The following is a 25,529-nucleotide window of genomic DNA, read 5'->3' as shown; positions in this document are numbered from 1 at the left end:
AACCTGCTGCTGAGAATGGCAATCTGTGGGAAACATAGATAATGGAAATATCCATGATTACATTTTACAATTAATCGCTGAGCTAATGTCTACAAAAGACCTAAAAATTAGAATGTGTCAGCACTCTACTGTTACTACATAAAACTGCCAAACACTGAACTGATGCTGAAATGTGCGCACATTGAGAGCGGTACTTACCTGTCACATTTCAGAGCAACAGGAAAGTTATAAGAACTATTATTTATTCCACTGTGCACTGGAAAAAGTCCTCCCAAAATATAATCACCGTTCAAACTGAACTCTGGTGATACACAGGAATCCTTTGCAGGTGAGTGCTGAAAAAAGCACAGACAGAGTGCAAACAGAAAGATTATGCTATACATTGCTAACATCAAAGATATTTCACCAAGTATCTTGACCAGTGCCTTCCTGTTAATTCATGCACAACAATAAAGACACTACAGTAATACCCATCCAGCTTCCATCAATAGATTCACATCGACCACATTATGGTTCATTGACAAGTTCAATAATGTAGGTGGGCAGAGGGATATTGTTTCTGCGAGTGCAAGAACAACCTGATGACCAGTGAAAGGAAGTTAAATGAAAATATGGGAAACCTCATTGTTGGAAGCTCTCCAGCTCCCACATTGTATCCCACATCCCAAACAGTGCTATGAGGAAGTCATTCAAATTTTTTTGATGACACTGCGCAGGTGTTCTTAAATGTTGCGTGTAAAGTCCTTTCTTCTTGCAAATGTGATATTTGCAAAGGTTTTGATTAATTTCACGCATCCGGTAATTGTCCATGGACACATACATAGAAATACCATATATATGCCTTTATATACAATCCAGTCTGTAAGTATTTGGACAGTGACCCAATCTTTATTGTTTGGCTATGTATTCCAGCACACTGGATTTTATTTTTCACATGGGTGATATGGGTGCCTTATTTCATTAAATAAATGAACTGATAATTTAAAGAATGTGTTTTGTGTTTGCTCGGTTATTTTGACTAATATTACATTTCATCTAACGACCTGAAACTATGCAATAATATGCAATAAGTATAAGTTGTACTGTATAAGTATATGTACTGTATACTCTTTAAGTTATTCATTTGAACAGAGCGAAGTTGTGTGTTTCTCCTACTTGAAGTGTATTTGTAATGGAACTCAAGGTCCCAGGTATAAATTTTGACTATATGGCGTGCGTTGGATTAAACTGTAGACCTTTTCACATTGAATTAAACTATACAGTTCCTCACAGTATTGTTTCTAAAACATAAGGTGTCTTTTAAAAACCACAGTTTTAAAAAAATACCTAGAATATTTTCGTACATTTCAAACAAATTTTTGAAGTGTGGTACATACGTAATTGTAGTTCACATAAAACACTCTCAAATCCAACCTAAACTGATTTCAATACACAAAATATACAGCCTTAATACACGTCAAAGCCATTTAAAATCTGATATGAATATATGAATCATACATAAAGTGTGCAGACAATACATTTTCAATACATTTAAAATATATCCATGTTGCTTTAATAATCATTAGAGACTCATTTGAATATATTTCATGTTCATTTTAAATGTATTAACATGAAGTAGAAATACATGGAATATATTCACTTAATTGTACTTCATTACAACTTAATGGTGTCTCAATTTAGTGTAAATCAAGTGCACTTCATTAGTACAACTAAAATTTACTAAGCACAGAAAAGTAGGTTCAAAATAATACAAATATACAGATTGGAAATATACTAAGTATATAAAAATTAAGAGTACTTTCATGTTTTTATTTTTTGCCACCTGGGAACCTCAAAGGGTTCTTTACAATAATCATTGACACATCTATGCCTACATCCCGGAGCGTGTTGTTGTTCTTGAGTGTTTTTGTGTTAGTTTGCTTGTTTGACACATTTTTTCCTCGCATTCATAAAGATGATATGACAAACTGTAACTGTTCAAATAACATTTTAAAGTTTCAGATTATTTCACCCTTGAACCGTGATGGAAGAGCAGAAAAGTTGTGGAAAGCCAAGCTATTAGTGAATTCTGATCTATATTTGAATTCAAGCACCATTCATTAAAATTATTGTTTGGTTGCAAACATTTAAAAAAAAAATGAACATCAAGCAAATAATTTAACTTTGAAGATATGTGCATAATATCTTTATGCGAGACTAGTGTAACATGCATGCAGCAAATTGCCCGTTGCTGCCACCTGCTGGAGTTGAAACAGAAATGTCGGGAACGGTCAATCAGAGAAGTCAAACTGCCTTCAAGCTGCAATGGGAGTGGCATTCATGACTCATGACCATATGAGCATGGTTCTGTCGGATATTTACTCATTTGTTTTTTGTCTGTGACAATAAAATTTAACATTGCCACAAGTGATAATCCAGTATCGAATCTAGTATCACTCATCAATCACTTGTATCTTCATCTAGCACTTTCAGGTTGTACTTGTATTTTCATCTCTTCATAACATCTCTTGTAATTTATTTATTATCCATTATTTAACCAGGAAGGTCCCATTGAGATACAGTATTTCTTCTGCCAAGGAGTCCTGGTCAAGATGGCAGCAGAAAAGTAAACGTTTCATAAAAAAACATACCAAAAAAAAAAAAAAAAAAAAATCATGCCTCACTTCTAGTTTATGACTTGTCATAACTTTACTAACTTAGCTTATGCTCACTGTATGAACTTGACATGATGTTCATGGATATGGATAGCTGACACAATTCTCATAAAGTATGCACTTATTTTATGTCGCTTTTGATGAAAGCATCTGCAAAATAAAATGTAATGATAATCAAGAAAGAGGCGTGCCTCATCCAAGATTTATAGCCAAAGCCAAGGTCATGTCCAATCCCTGTATCCAGGTTTAATTTTTTTGCCAATATAAAGCGTGCACATGTATTCCAAAAATAAAAGTTGATGAAATGAATAATAAAAATAGATTTAGGAGAGTTCAGAGGACGAATGTTGAATGTTTTCCCAGTGAATGAATACTTTCATCGAGTATAAAACAATGACTGAACACACATCCAGGATAAGTTAGTGATGCACGGCAGCTTTGTTTCAGAGCAGCTCATTCTGTTAAAGCACATCTTAATTGTGTGGATGGCCTTGCCCCATGGTCTGGCATACAATGGCATAAAGTATTATTGTTCAATGAAATGTATTTTTATTTATATAGGGCATTTTACAAAGAATTTGTCACTCACTGTTTACCCTGGCCTAAATCCCTGTAGAGCAAGCCAGAGGCAAACATGGCAAAGAAAAACCCACTGAAAGACTCATGAGGGCAGCCCCATCCAGCTCTGGCTGGCTCCGGGTGTCGTTTCATAAGGGTGAAATCAGGCCTTTTCAGTAGGTTGTATGAAGCACCAGAAGATGGTGGTCCAGGGATGGGGGTAGCAAGCTGGAGCAGTGAACATACAGGGGACAGAGAGCAGGCTTTGGGACAACTTGGAGAAGGGGGGGCAACTGCCCCCATTGATGAGACTGGGAGAAGTAAAGAGAGTTAGTCTTGCACTGATGCTAATGTTGCCCCTACACCCAAGATCCTCCTCGCCCGATGTTGAGGAGTTCAAACTAATCTCCTAAACGGATGCAAGCAATGCCCCTGCCATTGCTACTGTGGCACAACGCCTCCTAAACCTTGAAAACTGGCCAGCTTTCATTCCAAGAGATTAGAGACCAACACCAGTAATCATTTTATAGGGAATACCAATTTATGGAGATGCACAGGAAACTATAATGTCCTAAAGCAATATTTTGAATATAATCTGAGTCACAGCAGCCTAATCATTTTTGGGCAAAAAAAGAAAAGAAAAAAAAGCCATGGCCCAACCCCAGGCCATGTCTCTTTAAAGGTGCATGATCATAGAACCCATTAGGGTTTATGAACCAAAGCCTTGGATTTAAAAGCATCAAGACAAATTTCTGAAAATTAAAGAACGGCCATGCCAAAAATAAATTGCAGAAAGTCTCAAAATTGTACATCTGATTAATGGAAACCATTCATGCCCTGCATATAACTGCAGCAGAGTAGTATTGCTTAAGATTTAAAAACAAAAATAAATTCTCAAAGCCACCATGGAAGCCTTGGAAGGTTGTCAAAAGGAAACGACATGATACCCAAGCAGAGAGTAAGGCTCAAAAAGCCAGAGATTTAAAAGCTGACATTTACAGCAGGACTTTGCCCCCCGCCAAAAAAATTAAAAATAAAAACTACAAGATGACAACATAAGAATCCCAGCACCACAACACTGAAGGTTGCACTTCTCAGAGGTAAGACAAAGACCAAGCAACAGGAAAAGCAGCACAAGGGGTTTAAATATTATAACTAACAGGTGTGTCAAACTATGCTAATTAGACACATGTGCAGAATCTAATACTACTAATTCAATAATGAGAGCTAATTAAGGAGAAACAAGAAGACAGGAGCACTCAGATATGGTAGTGGGCGCCCTCTGGTGGATCTTTGAAGTCACAAGATGTGTTCACGATGATAATGAGGGCAATTAATATTATTCGGAAATAAATCCATCGATCCATCCATTATCTTGACCCGCGTATTCCTGGTCCAGGTCATGGCAGGTGCTGAAGCCCATTCCAGCATGCATTAGGTGAAAGGCAGAAATACACCCTGGACCATCGCAGGGCATCGGAAATTACTCATAAAGAAAAATATAATATTGTTACTGATTCAGCAAAGTTCGCATCAGCTCACATGTTCTAATTGACATGCAGTAAATAAGATAGGCTCATCTAAAATGACACATGCAATCAAAAACTAAATTCCAGAGACATCCATCCTTATTTAAATATAATCAGTGTTTGTTAATCTGTGTGTAACATTATGCCAGCAAGCAAGAGCCCTCTACATCCTGCTGATCTTTTGGGTATAATCCTGAATACAAGACTGAAAGTGTGCTTGTGTGTTTTTCTCAGGCTTGAAAAGAATGACATACGACTTTGGGACAAAATAACTCAAGAGAATTCCGTATGAACTGGTCAGCATTGAGAATGCATTAAATATGGGCAGGTGTTTGCCTTTGTAAAGAAAGTAAATAGTGAAACAGGAAATCCATGAAAGATAAAACAGCAGCACACTAAATGTAATAGATTTGGCCTCATTGTAGTTCTTGGGGAGGTCAGTTCCCATGTATGAAAAGGTAAAGCACAAAATACCAAGAAAGCCAGCAAATATCACAGTGGCACTAAACGGGATAAAACTTCTTGAGTCACAGTTCATAATTATTTTGTCTTTGAAGGTCACTGTGTCATTGAAGGGTCTAGAAGCACTGAGTGCACAAAGAATAAACTGAACAGTAGCGGCCGCTGCTATGAATATCCACTGTCCATTGTACTTGACCCACCAGGCATGTGCTTTGGGTAGCTTGGCAGCCATTTTGAAGATGCAGACTATCTGGAAGGATCGGACAGTGAGGCAAGACAGACAGACAGTGTAAAACAGAGGGAAAACTGTGCTTCTCAACACACATTTGATTTGGTTCGGGATGCCAAAATAGAAGAACACACTGAAACCTGAACCGCTCAAACAGCCCAACATGAGGAAACACATTTTACCCCCCGCAGACCTCACAACTGGGGTGCTGTAGTTATGGGCGAAGAGGATGGCGATGGCTGCTGCAAGAAAGAGCATGAAGCTGACAGAGAGTATGAGCAGGACTGACAGAGGCTCCGTGATGTGAACATACTCCACAGAACGCTCTGTACATGAAGTGCTCCCTGGGTCAGACCATTCGTTCTTCTTACACGGGAGGCAACTGTACAGATCAGCTGTCAGAAACACAAAAGACACATTTTACTGAGGCAATTCATCACAGGTAATCATCATCTTTCCTCAGGTGCCTTGGGGTAAATGTATGTGAGGGGAAATATAAGATGCACATTCAGCAGAATAAATCACACACATGGCCCATTAAAAGTTACACATCACATGATCATTTTATAATGTATGCCAAAGTCTATGAACTGCAAATGAGACAGGGAAAATGAGAAGTCTCACAAAAACCAATGTGAAACACTCACACATGAATGATTAGTCACTAGTCTCCAGTAAACAGCTGATTTCCTACCTGAATGATTGATATAGGTGTCTTTTGGACAAACTTCACACTCAAAGCAGCACTTATATATTCTATATGGTCTCCTAGCAGAGCCTTTTTCACACTCCTCAGAGCACCGTGATACAGGAATCTGCAAGATTAAAGAAACATTTCATGTTTAATATTATGCATAATCCCTAGTGTTACAGTTTTAGTCAGATAATTCTTCAAAACTACCATAGTGAGAATCCAGATTATTACCAATAAACAAAAATATGTGGAATATAATCATAGAAGTATACACATAATTAAATATATGGCGCTACCAGCTCATATTTTGAGAGCATACTTTCAGGGGTCATAGCTTCAACAATCACAAAATGTAGCAACTGTGTAGACAGTTATTATATTACCACAAATGGCTTTGCTGCTTACTTCATTTCTAACATGCATTTAGATGTACATTATTACCACAAAGACTTTCTTAGTTACCATATTACTCGATTTAATGTCAGGATGAAAACGTAACATAACTCACATAATTATACTGATATAAATTAGATCATAATTACTGGGTTACCATGTTCGTAAACGAGGAGAAAACGTACTGTTCCATTGGTGTACCAGTGAATAAGAGTTTCATTAATACTGAAACTCTCAGCTGGTTCTGCATCATATGATCCGACGTACTGAAACGGATCAGAGTAGTCCAGGTTCCAGAACACTATGTTGTATCTTGAAGGAGGGTCTCCATTTTCATCAAACTTTATACGGAGGTTCAGTAGTTCGAAGTCTGACTTCTTTATTTCTTTGAGAAGCTGACATAGAGCAAGAGTGAAACAATTTCCTTCCCATAATTTAATTTGTCAGTATATTTCATGCACATGGTAATTATATGATAATTACAATAGACATTGCAGAAAAATAAAAGAAGCATCCTGAAATGGTCATACTGTCTGTCTGGTATTTTATTTTTTCAAAGCTTAAACATGGTAGACTTAAACAGTCTGCAAACAAATGTGCAACCACAGAGCAACCAGATTAGCTATGGATCCTCAACAGGAATATTTGTGAGTGTAAGGTAGTATGGTTCTACTTGTACAATCAGGTCTCTCTATGCCTGTGTATATGCACATAAGTGAGTGATTATGAATTAATTAATATAAATGTGAATGAGTGTGTTTGTGTGTGTGTGTGTGTGTGTGTGTGTGTGTGTGTGTGCGAGTGAGTGCGTACGTGTCTTTGTCTGCGTACGTGTGTGCAAGCATCTTTAAGAGACAAACACAGCAAAAATATATAGTGACAGGTTGTGTCCGAATCAACGCAGTTGCCGGCTATTGAGAATAAAAGTTGCATGCAAGATGTATACAACAATAGTATACTCAATAGTAAGCTACACGGTCCCAAACAACAAGACAGAGAGACAGAATGACTTTCTGAGAGAGAGTGAGAGAGAGAGAGGGAACTGGAGAGAGAAAAGTGTTTTGTTTTGAATGACTGGTTTTTGTTAAGGAGGCTGAAACTGCAAACAATTATTTAAGAATGTATTGATTTTAGGTTCACACAGTCATGGAGAAGATTATTTGATGCACAACACCTACTTACCTTATAAGGAAAGACTCTTTCAGTCTTGTTGCACCCTTTTGTACCACAATGTAATATGTTGTGTAAGGCTTTTGCAACTGAATAAACTGCAGAGTAAATGGCAAAGTTATAAGTCGGATTTTCATTAATTATTTTTCTTGCATTCATGTAAGAGCAGTTATAGCAAGCTTGATTGCAGGTTGCTGTAAATTCTGGAAGTTTTCTGTTTTTGCACTCAAGGTATTTGCTGTGGCTTCGAGAGTTTTGGACAAATTCTGGAAACCCAGGTAATCTCACAACCCTCTCTGTTATTCCAATAATAGTACCAATGGTGTTGAGTCCTTGGTGAGTGGGAAGTTCCTTATTCAAAGACCAGGTATCACTTGCAATCCACACCTTGTCTTGTAAGTTGTTTCGTATGGCTGATTCAATGAATGGTACTGCATATTCATGCGAAGTAAAAACAATGATAACTTTTACACGAAGCATGATTATCTTCTGAAGTATTACTGTGTGATTAGAGTCGCCTTTGAGCTCCTCCTGGTAAGCCAGGCAGATCGAGGTTCCACTTGCGGCATCACTGAAGAGCTGAAGGGCATCTCGACTGTAGTCACTGTCGCAGCTTATGAATGCGATCCAGGTCCATTTGAACCTCTGTAAAATGTGAATGATCAGCTGTACTTTACCTCTGTTGCTGGATTCTGTTCGTAGGAAGGATGGAAATGCCCTTTTATTACTTAAACTGGAGCTTGATGATCCATAATTTACCTGTAAATTTGCAAAACGTAATGCAGTCATATTTACTGAAGTGAAGCCAATATTAGCCAAAAAAAAAGGATATATAATAGGAGAAAATAAATTACCATTGGAAGAAGGTCCATCATGAAAAATGGTGCAATGGTAATAGTTTGAGTGCTTCCAAACGGGCCAAGCACAGACACAACTTTAGGCTCATATTCATTAAAGTTAAGAGGAACTTCAACAGACCTATTTCTGGAGAGGAAATCAAAGACTGATGGGAAATTCTGTGTGTTTGAGCAATGGTCAAAGATCTCATAGCCAAGGGACACATCAGGCAAGATGGAGGTTGAGTTGTTAATTTCCTCTACAGCAAACCTCATCACTTGCAACATCTGATAGCCTGCTGCTGAGAACAACAATCTGTGGAAAACGTAAATGATGGAATTATCCATGGTTAAATTTTACAATTAATCACTGAGCCAATGTATACGAAAGAGCTGTAAAGTTTCAATGTGTCAGCATTTTACTGTTGCTACACTAAACCGACAAATACTGAGCTGAAATTGAAACGTGCGCACATTGAGAGCTGTACTTACCTGTCACACTGCAGGGCAACAGGAATGTTAAAATGGCCACTGTTTTTTCCACCGTGCACTGGAAAAAGTCCTCCCAAAATATAATCACCAGACAAACTGAACTCTGATGACACACAGGAATCCTTTGCAGGTGAGTGCTGAAAAAAGCACAGAAGTGCAAACAGAAAGATTATGTGATGCATTGTTCACATCAAAGATATTTCACCAAGTGTCTTAACCAGTGCCTTCCTACTAATACATGCACAAAGATAAAGACACTGCAGTAATACTCATCCAATTTCCATCTATACATTTACATAGACCACATTATGGTTATAATGTAGGTGGGTAGAGGGGTATTGTTTTGAAGAAAGCAAATATAATCTGATGACCAGCGAAGGGAATTTAAATGAAAATATTGGAAACCTCACTGCTAGAAGTGCTCCAGCTGCCATATTGTAGTGTGTTCTGGAGAAGTCATTAAAACTGGCTCGATGACACTGTGCAGATGTTCTTAAATGTAGCATGTACAAGTCTTTCCTCTTGCAAATGTGATATTTGTAAACATTTATCTAGATTCTTTTCCAATATTAAACATTTATTCATAGACATATACAAATTAATACTATTCATATGCTTACATGCATCCAGCTACCCACTCGTCTACAAATGCATGCACCAATTCTAATTATAAAAGAGTGAAAGATATGTGCAAAGAGTTAATAATTTCTATTAGATGCAAAAACATTTTTTACCACCACACATGAAAGGACTCGTACAATAAAAATGAATGCGCACAAAGCACATGTCAAATACAAATTTTTTGTGCAGTTGGCCATTGCAAAACTACTGTGCGTTGATGATAAACACTGAAATGTAGGTGGGGACATTAACAGCGTTGTGTCTCCAGGGAAACAGGGAGGTCACAGGCAGTAAGCTGGTGGACCGCAGAAAGCCAATCCAAAATCTAATCCCCATTCAAGTGAAAGCTTTAATGGGGATTCAGTTTTGTAGTCTTAAGGAAAAGCACACAGAAAAAAAATGCAAGCTTAAAGAGAAACACTTTGTGAAACATTGGACCCTTGCACACAGTAAAATCGTTCTGCGTCTGAACAGCCTCCTAAAATATCGACCACGGTGCTGCTGTAAGCGTCATCTGGTTACGCATCAGTTATGAACCATGAACCATGCTAAGGCTCATTGAACGGTTTTGTATTGTAGCTGGGGGGGGGGAGGATATTTTCAGGATGAGTGAAACTATAATCTGACCAGCGAAGGGAAATTACATGAAAATATAGGAAACCTCATTGTTGGAAGCACTCCAGCTTCTATATTGTCATGTGCATATCAATGAGGTCAAAATATAGACTTGCTGACACCACACAGGTGTTCCTAAATGTTGCATGTAAAGCCCCTTCCTCTGGTAAATGTGACATTGATTGATCTGCAGCATAAGACATCTGTTCACGGTGTACATAGATATACTGGATATAGCTAACTGCACGCACACACACACACACACGGCATCAAGTCACCATGACTTTTCTTACAATTCCGATTAAAAGGAATGAGTTGCAGAAAAAAATCTGATCCACACAAGAATGTACATGTCATATCAGCGCCACATTCAAAGGAACAATATCTCTTTAATAGCATTTGGAGCAAAACATTACACAGTGACTTTTCTTTAACATTGTAGTAGATGAAAAAACAAAAATATACAATTTGTCAATTGAGAAACATTTTTAAAAGGTAGCATTACATTAGTGGTTTTAGAGGACATTATGAATTCTGCATATTAAAACTTTACCTGTACTTTAAAGACATTAAGTATAATTGAATTAAAGCTAAAATGAAGAATGTTTCAAGATTTTATATCTGACTAATGTGGTGAATCATTCCTGCCCTACATGTTACTGAAGAAAAAATATAATAGTATATAGTACACATTTTAAAAACTAAAACAAATGTTCAAAGGCACCATGAAGTTTCTTTTGATGATGTTATCACAAGGAAACAGAACGTGGAACCCAAATGCAGACTAAAGCTCAAAAACCCGGAGAATTAAAAGTCAGAGCCTTCACTGTAAGACTCAGAAAAATAAAACAACCAGGTGACAGCAAGAGAATTCTATCAGCCCAACATAGAACGCACCATGTTTTACAGGCAAGCAACCACAAAGACGCTAGGCAAGACCCAAAGACCAAACACCAAGGAAAGGGACACGAATGGTTTAAATACCATAACTAACAGGTGTATCAAACTACGCTAACAAGACACATCTACAGAAACCAAAACCACTAATACACTAATGAGAACTAATTACAGGGAAACAACAAGACAGAAACATTAGGATTTGGTAGTGGGCGCCCTCTGGTGGATCTTTGAGGGCACCAGATGTGTTCATGATGATGGAGAGGGGGATGAAAATATTCTTTGGAAATAGATCCATCCATCTTGACCCACATGTTCCTAGTCCAGGTCATGGGAGGTACTGGAGCCCATGCCAGCATGCATTAGGTGAAAGGCAGAAATACACCCTGGACCATCGCAGGGTATTGTGAATTACTCATAAAGAAAACAATTATATTGTTACTGACGTCAGCAAAAATTGCATCTGATAACATGTTTTAATTTGCATGCAGTAAATAAAATAGGCTCATCTAAAATGACACATGCAGTCACAAACTAAATAACAGCGACATCTATCCTTGTTTAAATATAATCAGTGTTCGTTATGCAATGTGTTACATTATGCCAGCAAGAGCCCTCTACATCCTACTGATCTTTTGGGTATAATCCTGAATACAAGACTGAAAGTGTGCTTGTGTGTTTTTCTCAGGCTTGAAAAGAATGACATACGACTTTGGGACAAAATAACTCAAGAGAATTCCGTATGAGCTGGTCAGCATTGAGAAGGCCCTAATTATGGGCAGGTTTCGGCTTGCCTGAATTAAGTATAAAGTGAAATAAGTAATCCAGGAAAAAAAAAACAGCAGCACACTAAATGTAATAGATTTGGCTTCATTGTAGTTTTTGGGGAGGTCAGTTCCCATGTATGAGAAGATAAAGCACAAAACACCAAGAAAGCCAGCAAACAACACAGTGGCACTAATTGGGAGGAAACCTGCTGTGTCACAGTTCATAATTATTTGGTCTTTGAAGGTCACTGTGTCATTGAAGGGTCTAGGAGCACTGACTGCACAAAGAATTAACTGGACATTAGAGGCCACTGCTATGAATAGCCACTGTCCATTGTACTTGACCCACCAATCGTACGCTTTGGGTAGCTTGGCAGCCATTTTGAAGATGCAGACTATCTGGAAGGATCGGACAGTGAGGCAAGACAGACAGACAGTGTAAAACAGAGGGAAAAATGAGCTTCTCAACACACATTGGATTGGATTTGGGATGCCAAAATAGAAGAACACACTGAAACCTGAACCGCTCAAACAGCCCAGCATGAGGAAACACATTTTACCCCCCGCAGACCTCACAACTGGGGTGCTGTAGTTACGGGCGAAGAGGATGGCGATGGCTGCTGCAAGAAAGAGCATGAAGCTGACAGAGAGCATGAGCAGGACTGACAGAGGCTCCGTGATGTGAACATAGTCCACAGAACGCTCTGTACATGAAGTGCTCCCTGCGTCAGACCATTCGTTCTTCTCACACGGGAGGCAACTGTACAGATCAGCTGTCAGAAACACAAAAGACACATTTTACTAAGGCAATTCATTTCACAGGTGATCATCACTTGTCTTTCCTCAGGTGCCTTGGGGTAAATGTATGTGAGGGGAAATATAAGATGCACATTCAGCAGAATAAATCACACACATGGCCCATTAAAAGTTACACATCACATGATCATTTTATAATGTATGCCAAAGTCTGTGAACTGCAAATGAGACAGGGAAAATGAGAAGTCTCACAAAAACCAATGTGAAACACTCACACATGAATGATTAGTCACTAGTCTCCAGCAAACAGCTGATTTCCTACCTGAATGATTGATATAGGTGTCTTTTGGACAGACTTCACACTCAAAGCAGCACTTATATATTCTATATGGTCTCCTAGCAGAGCCTTTTTCACACTCCTCAGAGCACCGTGATACAGGAATCTGCAAAATTAAAGAAACATCTCTTTAACTGCATGTTTAGTATTACCCATAATCCCTAGTGTTACAGTTTTAGTCAGATAATTCTTCAAAACTAACATGGCGAGGATCCAGATTATTACCAATAAACAAAAAATATGTGGAATATAATCATAGAAGTATGAACAGATAATTAAATATATGGTGTCACCTCCTCATATTTTGGAACAAATTTTCAGTGGTCATAGCTTCAACAATCACTAACAAAAGATAGCGGCTGTTCAGACAATTGTTATTTCATTCCAAATGGTTTTGCTGCTTATTTCACTAACAAAATAGGTTTAGATTACTACAAATGCTTTCTTAGTAACCATATTGCTAGATTTTATGTCAGGACTGAAACTGTTAACATAACTCGCATAACCTTTACTGATATAATTCAGATCATGATTGCTGGGTTAACATGTATATAAAGCAGAAGAATACTTACTGTTCCATTGGTGTACCAGTGAATAAGAGTTTCATTAATACTGATACTCTCAGCCGGTTCTGCGTCATATGATCCAATGTACTGAAACGGATCAGAATAGTCCAAGTTCCAGGACACTATGTTGTATCTTGAAGGAGAATCTCCATTTTCATCAAACTTTATACGGAGGTTCAGTAGCTCGAAGTCTGACCTCTTTATTTCTTTGAGAAGCTGACAAGACAAGAGTGCATCAATTTCCCTTGTACAAGAAAGAGTTAGAGAGTGTTTTTGTGGCCAATCTGATCTCTTTTTACACGATTCGTCTCATTCCTACACACCGGCTTAAAACATTTTTTTATGCATGCCATCAAATCAATAAAAACCCTCCACTAATGCAGTTTTTTCCTGATAGTCTACCTCACTGTCATTTGTGTTTAGGGTTACAATTAAATAAATAAAATCAATATTAGAACACAGTAAGCATGATAACAGTTCACTGTTTTTACAGCAATAACTGTATTAAGATTTTTTCAAAATCTCATTATCATTATACTGCTGTTTTGTTAAGGAGACTTAAACTAACAATTATTTAGCTAAATGTATTTACTCCAGGCACACACAGTCATGGAGAAAATGCTTTCATGCACAACACCTACTTACCTTATAGGGAAAGACTCTTTCAGTCTTGTTGCACCCTTTTGTACCACAATGTAATATGTTGTGTAAGGCTTTTGCCACTACATAAACTGCAGAGTAAATGGCAAAGTTATAAGATGGATCTTCAGTAATTATTTTGTTTGGGTCGATGTAAGAGCAGTTATAGCAAGCCTGATTACAGGTCGCCCCAAATTCCTGGAGTTTTTCGTTTTTGCACTGAGGATGTTTACTGTCACCCCGAGATTTGTGGACAAATTCTGGAAACCCAGGTAAGCTCACAACCCTCTCTGTTATTCCAATAATAGTACCAATGGTGCTGAGTCCTTTGCGAGTGCTAAGTTCTTTACTCAAAGACCAGGTATCAGATGCAATCCACACCTTGTTCTGTATATTGTTCATTATGGCTGATGCAATTAACTCAGTTGCATACAACCTCACAGTATAAACTATGATGACGTTTATACGAAGCATGTTGATATTCTTAAATGTGACGCTGTAGTTTGAGTTTCTTGTGAGTTCCTCCTGGTAGGCCAAGCAGATGCTGGTGTTTCTTATGCCATCACTGAAGAGCTGAAGGGCATCTTCACCGTAGTCAGTGTTGCCTCCTATGAAGGCAATCCAGTTCCATTCAAACTTCTCTAAAATGCGAATGATCAGCTGTACTTGACCTTTGTTGTTGGGCACTGTTCGTAGGAAGGATGGAAATGCCTCTTTATCACTTAAACTTGTGCTTGATGATGCATAATTTACCTGCAAGTTCACAAAATATCATGTAGTTATACAGTACTTATTTTAGAACAAAAAAATGTCACTTCAACCAATATAAGACAAAAAGATATTTTGTAGGAGAAAAATGAATTACCATTGGAATAAGGTCCATCATGAAAAATGGTGCAATGGTGCTAGTTTGACTGCTTCCAATGGGGCCAAGCACAGAGACAATTTTATGGCTGTCCTCCTTAAAGTAACGAAGAATATCAACAGAACTATTTTTGAAAAGGAATTCAAAGACTGATGGAAAATTCTGTGTGTCTGAGCAATGGTCAAAGATCTCATAGCCAAGGGTCACATCAGGCAAGATGGAGGTTGAGTTGTTAATTTCCTCTACAGCAAACCTCATCACTTGCAACATCTGATAACCCAGTGCTGAGAATGGCAATCTGTGGGAAATGTAGATGATGGAAATATCCTTGATTAAATTTTACAATTAATCACTGAGCCAATGTATACGAAAGAGCTTTAAATTTAAAGAGAATTTTACTGTTACCACATGAAACTGGCAAACACGATGCTGAAAAGTGCACACATTGAGAGCTGTACTTACTTGTCACACTGCAGGGCAACAGGAAAGTTAAAAGGACCGTTGTTTTTTCCACTGTGCACTGGAAAAAGTCCTCCCAAAATATAATCACCAGTCAAACTGAACTCTGATGACACACAGGAATCATTTGCGGGTGAGTGCTGAAAAAAGCACAGACAGAGTGCAAACAGAAAGATTACGTGATGCATTCTTCACATCAAAGATATTTCACCCAGTATCTTGACCAGTACCTTCCTACTAATACAAGCACAAAGGTAAAGGTGGTGCAGTAATACTCATCCAGTTTACTTCAGCAGATTTTCCCTGACCAGTTTTATAACATAGGTTGGCTGATGGATATCGGTATTGATGAGATCAAGTAGAGATCAAGTATAATCTGATGACCAGTGAAGGGAAATTAAATGAAAATATTGGAAACCTCACTGTTGGAAGCACTCCAAGTCTCATATTGTAGAGTGTCCTATGGGCAAGTCATTAAAATTTGCTTGGTGGTACTGTGTAGGTTTTCTTAAATGTTGCATGTAAAGTTCCTTCCTTTTTTCAAATGTGATATTTGCAAGTTTAGATAAATTTCCAATATCAGACATTGATCCATAGACATATACAACTAAATACTATTTATATTCCTATGTACATCTAGCTACCTTCTCATCAATAATTACATGCACCCACATCCACACACACTGAATTCCAATAATAACAGTGACAGATATCTGAAACAAATTCATGGTAATGCTTCCTTCTACATTCGATAAGTACTACATATTTACCAGGACAATATGAGGTAAAATTATCTAATTATTTGGTAATTACCACTGGTTAAAAAAAGGTAAAGACTAAGGAACTAAAGCTGAAACATCTCAATTACCTATCAATTCAAGTGACAACGGTTTAGGGTGGGTATAGCATTGTTTCATTGTGCACTTCCTATGAATTGAGATAATACTTTCTTGGAAACACCTCTATTAGAAAGTAAGTATTGTCTAATTTCAGTACACAAATACACACAGGCTATAAGTAACCTAAACCTTTCATAACTACAAGACAAGTCACTTGAACTAATAGGTAACCAAGGAGGTGTTTCTAAGTACCTGTTTTTTCAGTGGAAATTACCCATTCATGTGCACAAATGGGCAATGGGCTTTTTATCCTGTAAATACTAACGGGACTGTAAAAGTTAGCATTACCAACTTCTTCTAGATACAAAAACATTTCTTAACACCACACAGGAAAGGACTCTTACACTTTAAGATGTTATGGATTTATTTTTCTTTGTCAGTTTGTTCATTGGAACAGATTAACTTTTTTAAAAGCAAACATTCATTTCAATGTTTGCTTTAAAAAAGTAAGATAAAAATATGTCCTCTCAATATATCTGAAATTTGAAACGGATTTTTTTTTACAGCCTGCTAATTCATTTAACACTGCAGGAGAACTTTAAGGAAAACTTAATATACAGTACCCACTGAAATATTTATCAGATCAAATCAGAAAACAGGCTGAGAGTTCAAACTCAAGGAGAATATTTTGACTAACATTTTGGGATTTGTGAGGAATAATTCATAGTTAGCACTAATAGAATTACATTTTCCCATTTGTGTAGTAGATGTAGGGGAACACACTGACTCTACTACACCATGCCTATCTTATGCATATTCTGAGTATTCCCTGCTTTGAACATTCAGAGGAAAACATTACCTATAAAGATTAAACTCATTAAATCAGATTGATGCAAGTGTATAAATGAATGTGTACAAGCCACATGCCAAATATGCATTCTTTGTGCACTTGGCCATTGCAAGACTACATTGCTGATAAACACTGAAATGTAGGTGGGGACATTAACAGCATTGTGTCTCCAGGGAAACAAGGAAGTTACAAGGCACACTAAGGCTAAGGACAGCAGATCCCAAATTGACTCTGATGATGAAGCAGGTGCGTGCAGAAAATGCAGTCTTAAGAAAACACAACCATGAAAAGAAACATTCTGTGATACATTGGGCCCATACACATTGTGAATAAAAATAATTCTGTGTCTGAGCAGCTTCCTAAAATAGGGGACCATAAGCCGTAAGAGCACAATTCAATTGCACATCAGTTAATTTACATGAACCATGCTAAGGCTCATTGAACGGTTTTGTATTGTAGCTGGGGGGGAAGGATATTTTCAGGATGAGTGAAACTATAATCTGACCAGTGAAGGGAAATTACATGAAAATATAGGAAACCTCATTGTTGGAAGCACTCCAGCTTCTATATTGTTGTGTTCATATCAATGAGGTCAAAATATAGACCTGCTGACACCGCACAGGTGTTCCTAAATGTTGCATGTAAAGCCCCTTCCTCTTGCAAATGTGACATTGATTAATCTGCAGCATAAGACATTTGTCAACGGTGTATACAGGATATAGCTAACTGCACACACACACACACTTGTTCAGGTCATCATGATTCTTCTTATAATTATAATTAAAATGAATGAGTTGAAAAAATCTGATCCACACAAGAAGGCATAAGTCATGTCAGCACCACATTTAAAGGGACAATGTCTCTTTAATAGCATTTGGAGTGAAAAATTACACTGAGATATTAAAATCATGTCTTTTATCTTTAAACCTGTAGTACATGAAAAAAAAAAACATGCAATTTGTCAATTGAGAAACATTTTATAAAGCCAGTACTGAATTTACTGTTTTCGAGAACATTATGAATTCCACATTTTGAAACTTTACCTTTACTTTAAAGGTGTTCAGAATAATTTCAAAGTATTTAACCTTCAAAATACAGAAATCATCAATAAAACCCTTTGAAAACATGATGCACTTTGACAGGAAAAAGAATGTTTTGATCCTTCTCTACAGTGGTGATCCAGGTTTTCAGATTTTCTCCCAGGTTTTCAAATACAAGCCATTTTATCACAAAACCTTGAATAAAACTGCCCCAAAAATGGTTTAAAAATTCTTTATATCCCTCTCCAATGTGCAAGACCCCAAAACTAAAAGAAAGCAACTTGTCTTATGTTTGCTCTGCAAAGAAAGAGAGAAAGGAGAAAATGTTTTTGTCTGGAATGATTAGATACAATAAAAAAATAATGACAGGTTGCCAAAAAATGAACATGACTCTACTGGACTCTATGCTACCTTAATGGAATGGACCCCTCCCCAAAGATTTATAGCACAGCTAGCTATGTAACTAAATTCCGGTCTTTTAAAGAAAACTAATTGAACAGTACCTACTTAGATCTTTGGTAGGTAAAAGGTCATTGTAAAAATAAAAAAAAAAAGGATTTAAAAAAAAGAAAAAAAAAAAATCTCTTCTGGTCGCAAGTAAAACCCTGCGTTGTACTTAATTTCACATGAGATCAGACCACGATGAGAGAGTTAATACTAATCTAGGGGGAATGATTTGCTTAGCACAGGGACTATGAGGTAAAATGAGTTGCACAGTTGCACTCTCAGTTTGCCAAGTGACATGTGGCCAAACCTACAGCGAGCGGTGAGAGAACAGAAGGGCACGAGTCTGGCTGCACAGAAGCATTATAAACGACTACAGGAGGAGTAGGACAGTGTGGATTCCAATTACTTCCTCCATTTTGGCACTCGAGCTCCACTCTATCTGGGCAGACTGAAATACCTTAAAGAAACTATTTATGCTAATGTTCAGCGAGATGGGAGGTGTAAGTGATCGTGTCAGATGCCTGCAGCAGTGGTCTGGATGATACAGCCAAATAAGTTATTACCAAGGCAAAAATCACTATGTGCTGATTATGGTAAACTCTGAGTCTTTTGACAGACAAAACTGTAATAAATAACTGACATGAGTAATACATATAGATCTAATAGAATTCTCTTCTACATTAATGATTTTTCAATCAATAGACTAACAGAAGCCACAATGGTTGGATCATGACTTGACCAGAGGTTATGGATAAAAATGCAGCCCCCCCCCCCCCCCAATAAATCACAGAATGTCACGAGAAGAATGTCACCAATGAGACAGTGCTGAGCAGAGCACAAGGGCGATTCATAGCAATCTATAACTAAACAAACTCCTGTACAATCATTACCACACAGCAAGGCGAAGAATACACTGCATTCATCCACAAAAAAATTTAACTGATGCCAATTTCTCCATAGCGCACACACACCATATTCTTTCAATCAAAGCAAGCATTATCTGCTCACACAACCTTCCCTTCTACCAAACACTGTCACAGTGGATCAAAGCTCTTTTCCATGACTTCGTTTTTATTTCTATCCCATCCCTTGCCCACCACTTATTGATTATGACTTTTTGTCATTTCAGAAATTGTTTAACTAGCAAAAGTTTTCCCTGTGTCCTCCTTGCCTCTGTATGTCCTTTTTCCATGTGTGAATGGCAGGTATCTGTACTTGATCATATGCTGGAAGAGAGAGCAAGAGAGAGAGGGAGGAAGAGAGAGAGATTTACGTCAAAGGAAATAACTATGAGAAATATACTACAAATAACCTACAATCTGAATCAGCTTAAAACCAGTATCATACGGGAATCAGTTAAACAATGGTGCCAATATAAAACTGTAAAACTGTCTTTCGTTATGCATTTGATATTCTCAAATCCACACCTTAATCTGTCTCTTCATGGTGATGCAGAACAGCATGATGAAGTACATGACGAGTATTGGCCAGAAAACTGGAACGTTGAAGGCCTCAAAGAATGTGCAGATCATTGCAATGACAATGCCTCTTGTTGCAGAATGCCTAAAAACAGAGACCGCGATGAAACAGAAAAAATCAGACACTCAAATCTGTCAGACGTAATACATCATCGCTTGACCACTAGAGGTAACAAATATGTGACCATCTGTCATTTGAAATATAATATTACCGCTTCCTGTAGAAAAATACAGGAAAAAGAAATACATGTTCAAGCCGATTATTAAATAAAATCAGTAATAGATACATTAGACTGCTCAATCATGTAGGTATGCATTAATACATTTACATTACATTACAGGCATTTAGCAGACGCTCTTATCCAGAGCGACTTACACAACTTTTACATAGCATTTTACATTGTATCCATTTATACAGCTGGATATATACTGAAGCAATTTCGGTTAAGTACCTTGCTCAAGGGTACAACGGCAGTGTCCTACCCGGGAATCGAACCTGCGACCTTTCGGTTACAAGCCCAGTTCCTTACCCACTGTGCTACACTCCGCCATACATATGGGAAAATGCAATGATGACTACTTTATTAACACACACGCTAATCATTTATTCATTTACTCGGTTGATATTACATTTATTATGCCAAAAAGAGCAATTGCTGCAAGATATGCCACTAATCATCTAGATCTGTTTATAACTGCAGCCTTTCCATCACTTGTGCCAGTACTGTATATTCAGAAAAAGGAAGAAAATATGCACAAATCCAAGTAAATAATGCAGGAGCAGAACAGCAGTAATGCGAGAAATGGGAAAAGTCCCCACTCTGCAATCACTTCTCCCCGAAAAAATGTATTCACCTCACAGAGATCAGTGTTTTCACCCGCACCAAGTCCTTCAGAAACGCTCCACCACCATTGCAAAAACAACAGCAATGCTCCAAACATTTACGCACAGGTTTTCTTTGTCCCCTACAATGTGAATTCACACCTGAGGTGGATTGTTTCCAGGTGCCATATTAGGACCAGCACTGGTCCTCAGGTCTGCGTGAAAACCAAGATGGTTCGGGGATATTTGGTCCGGCAACACTAATGCAAATGTTTAAAAATTCTCACCAGAATTTGAACTCAGGCAACCTCCGGATGAAAGGCCTGAATTCTTCATTTTGCTTCGTAGGCAAAGCAGGTCCTTCATCTGGAGAAACAGAAGGGGGCGGGGTTAGCGCTAAATGCACAAACGCTACTGGCCATTCACGAACATGCTGGCAGAACAGGTCATATTGCTCATACGTGTACAGGAATAAGGAAAAGACATGGAACTTCCAACTGGGGCCACCAGCTACATTAAGCAGTTAAAATAATCAATGTGATTTTCTTAGGTTTTGTTTTGTTTTACTGAAGAACCAAGCTTAAAGTATGCATTAAAATAATGCTTTGTAAACACTGGGCTTTATTTTTCAATGAGGAATTGAAACTGAACATGCCTGGATCATCCAATAGTGACGGATCCACTTTTGGTGACAGGAATGCAATGAACAGGTTGAGGTGGTAAATTCCCAAGGCGTATGTAACTATATACCAACCCTGCAAACACAAAAGAAATGAAAAAACATTGAATATTTAATGAGCAAAACCACTTAATAATAAAGAGCATATTACTTTATAGAATTAACTTAAATGTACTCAAAAGTATTGTTTTTTTTTTTAAACATCCACGGTGAATTAAAAAAAGGAAATTTAAAACACCACTACGGTTAAGAAACAAAATGCACTGACAGTGCTGAAAGGTTTACCTGTAATATGTACACTCTTATCATGTATATGGCAGCTAGAAGAACAGTCACTGCCCATCGCCCAATTGAGAATGGTGTTGACTTGTCTAGCCACGACTGGTAAATCTGGGAAACCAGAGGAAGTAAAAATGACAAGAAGCCAATACACAGAAACTGTACTGACCCAAGTTCAGTTGCACAGGGAAGTCTGTTCAGCCTGGTTGGGTATTTACATTATTTCACTGGCTTTCAGGAGCTTTGGATTGCACTTAGATAGACATGGAAGTGATGTAATTATTAACCCTCCTCCACATTGCAACAGAACACCAAAAAGAAGCGCAACAAACAAATAGATCCTACCTGTCCCACCCGCGTGAAAAAGGTTCCGATGGCCGATGGCTTCCCATGGATCGAGTCTCCAGCACTGTCCCCTTCTGACATTCTGTTTCTGCAGGAGAAGTGTTTAAAAGGTTCTTCATTTTAAAACTTTGTGAATGATCCTCCATCATGAGGAAATGCTAGCTTTCTTTTCTAGTGTGACAGGTTAAACTCAGTTCTAAGGTTTTATTTTCTCATGAAGCAATGATTAAAGTATTGTGCAACCAACAGCAAAAACTATGTCATTGCCATCATCCAAAACACAGTTAAAATGGTAACATCAGTAGATTAGGGGTGGTTTCATTAATCAAAACAACTTATGTATGCATCTTTACACTTCAGTGTTGCTATTTTCACTTCGAGAAAATTTATTTTCATTAATTTCCTGAGTTATTTTATATTATACTTGAATACTAAAATACAATTTACTAGGTTGTTACTAAACTACAAACCCAGAACCAAGAGCTCTGTAGTATACCAGCAAGTATGCAAACATCTGTAAAAGCACTAGTGCCAATATTTTTTGTCAAATTTTGGGGCCACCTGCTGGAGAATAGTGGACATTGACAGAACCTGTTTTTTGCCACTAGAAGCACAACAAGCACCACATCAATGCTGGAACACAACTTAAGTTGTTGTTACCTTCAAAAAATAATCTGAAGATGTTAGTGGCAATACATAAATAAATAATGAAAGCTAAAAAACTGAAACCTCTGCTCAGCAGTGTGGCACTGATTACATCATTCTTCCTGTGACATTAAGAGATCTTCCACATGAATAAAACTGCATTTTCATTCATAACTCACAAGTCAAGTCATGATCAACCATTGTGCCTGTTTACATTCACACTGTTCAAATGCTAATTGAATTTATTTGCACAACGCTCGCAATTTTATTGCCTGTAATACTGACATCATTTCGACATAGCTCAGGAGGTAAGACCGATTGTCTGGCAGTCGGAGGGTTGCCGGTTCAAACCCCGCCCTCGGCGTGTCGAAGTGTCCTTGAGCAAGACACCTAACCCCTAACTGCTCTGGCGAATGAGAGGCATCAATTGTAAAGCGCTTTGGATAAAAGCGCTATATAAATGCAGTCCATTTACCATTTCACATAAGCATATTAACCCAATGATGAGATGTCCCAATTTTCCACAGATAATGTGCACCTACTTGCACAGGTGCAACTACAGTTTAAAAAATGCTGATTTTTTTCCCACACTGCAGCAAATCCAGTATGGGAATTTTGAGCAATGAACAAAGGCAATATACAGTTTACACAGACTTGTATGTTCTAAAGTCACTGAAACTATTATTTTGTGATTGAAAGTAGTCTCTATAGATACACTTAACAGAAGACTCTCTGAAAGGAGTGGAGAATTAGCCTAATATTTGATCATAGATCGGTTTGTGCCAGGTAGAAACCATTATACGACACTCAGAGCCTTCTTTAGGGTTTCCCTTTTGTACGTGCAAATAATTCCTTAGTTGAATAGAATTTAACAGCCTATTCGATGTTTATGCGTTTCCATGTGAACAAGGACTGGAGCTAGCTACAGTTCAAATTCAAACCTGAATTAGATTTTCGTAGTGTAAATGTATATATCGTTAGGAAGAAAATGCCACAGTTATTTTTCTGTTTTAAAGAATACAACCCCACATCAGTACTTAGCAACAGTAGCTTGCTTTATTACAGCGCTAATGTTACATTCTATCCAACAGACCAGGAAATGTTCTCGCAAGTAACTCGTAAGATAAAAATATCTTAACATTTCTTTTTTCATTAAAGTTGGTTCGTTTGTAGGTCCAAAGGTGGAGAAATTACCACTAACTTAGCTCGTTGCTAGCCAACATTTATGCTAGCTAGCTATGCTGACAATTTCTGTTTCACTACACTACGTGTAGTTGCAAACTAACATCAGCTAGCTAACTTAGACTCGCGTAGCCTGTTAGAAGTAGACTGATCTACACCAATCGCTAGTATTAAGGTAAACGCAACCCAGTAGAATCCGCCAACGTTATTTAAAATATAATTCAAAGTGTAGGAATGCATATTAATCATTGGCGTGGGAACCTGCAACTACATGACTGACAGGGCTGGCTAGTTAGTGTTAGCCTAAGTATCTAGCTTGCTTATTTAGCTAACTAGTGGATGTTACATTCCAGGAGATACGATGAAGTGGTGTAAGGTGGTTTAACCAGACGAAAACATTTTGCCGGTATATAGCCAATTGTTTTAATGTTATGACGCATTTTACCACAATAAAAGGTATCGTTTTCAAATAAGAGCAATTGCAAACATACCAATAGCTATATAACATTAGGCAACTCCGCGTTAATTAGCTACCCCCTTCTTTATACAAAAACTACATCCGTTCTGGAATTTGTAGTTTTTATTAATGCCATTTTTCGTTCCGGTCAAGTAACAAAGATTAGCAACAAGACTACACGTTCCAGTAGATAATTGGATCCATTCTGTCTACGCACCTATCTAAAGAAAACTGGATATTGTAGTCTAAAATCTTCCCAACGCCACGCCAAGACCACCCAGTCGATACTTACATAACTACAATGACCAGAAACGACCGCACAAAATGAACAACTCACTTCCGGGCAAGCAAAAAACGACGCTTGGTAGCTGAGAGAAATATCTAACCTAGACTAAAAATATTGAGGAAATGGCTGAGTTTTCTGGCAAATAATTTCAGTGCCGAGTTCCTCCATATAATGAAATGGCACAATACATATTCTTGCTGGGCGAAAATATGTTATATTCACACAGATAGCGAAATAAATCACTTACCCGCGGCTGCCGCTGTGTCACTACGAGCTCCAGGTCGCCCCCAATGTGAACACGTCACTGCTTCCGTAGCACTGAAAATACATATAGACTAGACTAATAGATTTCAGAGTGAGCCGTCCCGACTTCCTGGTATTTGATGATCCTCGAGATTTGATGAGCCGCTGGAGGATACACGGCGATTTAGTGTGCTAGCTGGGAAACCAATTAATTCGGGTATTGGGTATTACCGAAGACGTTACAATTTCTGTGGTCATGAATACGAAACCTTAGGTGATAATTCTGGGGACATTTAACTGTTTATCGCTGTATGACCCAAAACGTGGACCAAAAATTAAGACACAACACTTTTAGCACGAATATTATTGAACTGTAATCCGCTATGAGGAATTCCTG

At 37.9% G+C, this 25,529-nt stretch overlaps 4 protein-coding genes across 6 annotated transcripts; all 4 read right to left on the bottom strand.

The window, feature by feature from the left end:
• Nucleotides 1-4,891: 4,891 nt before the first annotated feature.
• On the bottom strand, nucleotides 4,892-8,817 carry LOC135235101 (taste receptor type 1 member 2-like). The gene is made up of 5 exons (XM_064300294.1): nucleotides 8,544-8,817; nucleotides 7,702-8,448; nucleotides 6,705-6,914; nucleotides 6,127-6,247; nucleotides 4,892-5,827 (listed from the first exon to the last, which is right to left on the bottom strand). The coding sequence occupies exons 1-5, from the start codon at nucleotides 8,811-8,813 to the stop codon at nucleotides 4,905-4,907; spliced, it is 2,271 nt and encodes a 756-aa protein (XP_064156364.1). The 5' UTR covers nucleotides 8,814-8,817; the 3' UTR covers nucleotides 4,892-4,904.
• A 1,893-nt stretch (nucleotides 8,818-10,710) lies between these two features.
• On the bottom strand, nucleotides 10,711-13,166 carry LOC135235056 (taste receptor type 1 member 1-like). Its single transcript, XM_064300254.1, has 2 exons — nucleotides 13,163-13,166; nucleotides 10,711-12,690 (listed from the first exon to the last, which is right to left on the bottom strand). The coding sequence occupies exons 1-2, from the start codon at nucleotides 13,164-13,166 to the stop codon at nucleotides 11,768-11,770; spliced, it is 927 nt and encodes a 308-aa protein (XP_064156324.1). The 3' UTR covers nucleotides 10,711-11,767.
• A 641-nt stretch (nucleotides 13,167-13,807) lies between these two features.
• On the bottom strand, nucleotides 13,808-15,098 carry LOC135235055 (taste receptor type 1 member 1-like). The gene is made up of 2 exons (XM_064300253.1): nucleotides 15,081-15,098; nucleotides 13,808-14,968 (listed from the first exon to the last, which is right to left on the bottom strand). Exons 1-2 carry the CDS (start codon nucleotides 15,096-15,098, stop codon nucleotides 14,201-14,203), a joined length of 786 nt encoding a protein of 261 aa, XP_064156323.1. The 3' UTR covers nucleotides 13,808-14,200.
• Nucleotides 15,099-18,072: 2,974 nt separating this feature from the next.
• Nucleotides 18,073-25,226, bottom strand: rer1 (retention in endoplasmic reticulum sorting receptor 1). 3 transcript variants are annotated; one of them, XM_064297822.1, is made up of 8 exons: nucleotides 25,137-25,226; nucleotides 22,320-22,407; nucleotides 21,981-22,085; nucleotides 21,672-21,771; nucleotides 21,304-21,382; nucleotides 20,143-20,278; nucleotides 19,887-19,941; nucleotides 18,073-18,565 (listed from the first exon to the last, which is right to left on the bottom strand). In XM_064297822.1, the coding sequence occupies exons 2-8, from the start codon at nucleotides 22,398-22,400 to the stop codon at nucleotides 18,555-18,557; spliced, it is 567 nt and encodes a 188-aa protein (XP_064153892.1). In that variant the 5' UTR covers nucleotides 22,401-22,407; nucleotides 25,137-25,226; the 3' UTR covers nucleotides 18,073-18,554. The 3 variants fall into 3 exon arrangements, with proteins under 3 accessions (XP_064153892.1, XP_064153890.1, XP_064153891.1); XM_064297820.1 differs by having other exon boundaries at nucleotides 18,073-19,941; XM_064297821.1 differs by lacking the exon at nucleotides 25,137-25,226 and adding an exon at nucleotides 24,896-25,049 and having other exon boundaries at nucleotides 18,073-19,941.
• Nucleotides 25,227-25,529: the final 303 nt, after the last annotated feature.

Source organism: Anguilla rostrata, chromosome 11 (genome assembly GCF_018555375.3).
Source record: "Anguilla rostrata isolate EN2019 chromosome 11, ASM1855537v3, whole genome shotgun sequence".
Classification (NCBI taxonomy): domain Eukaryota; kingdom Metazoa; phylum Chordata; class Actinopteri; order Anguilliformes; family Anguillidae; genus Anguilla; species Anguilla rostrata.
Note: the sequence above shows the minus strand (reverse complement) of the source record. Positions and strands in the feature narration are given on the sequence as shown.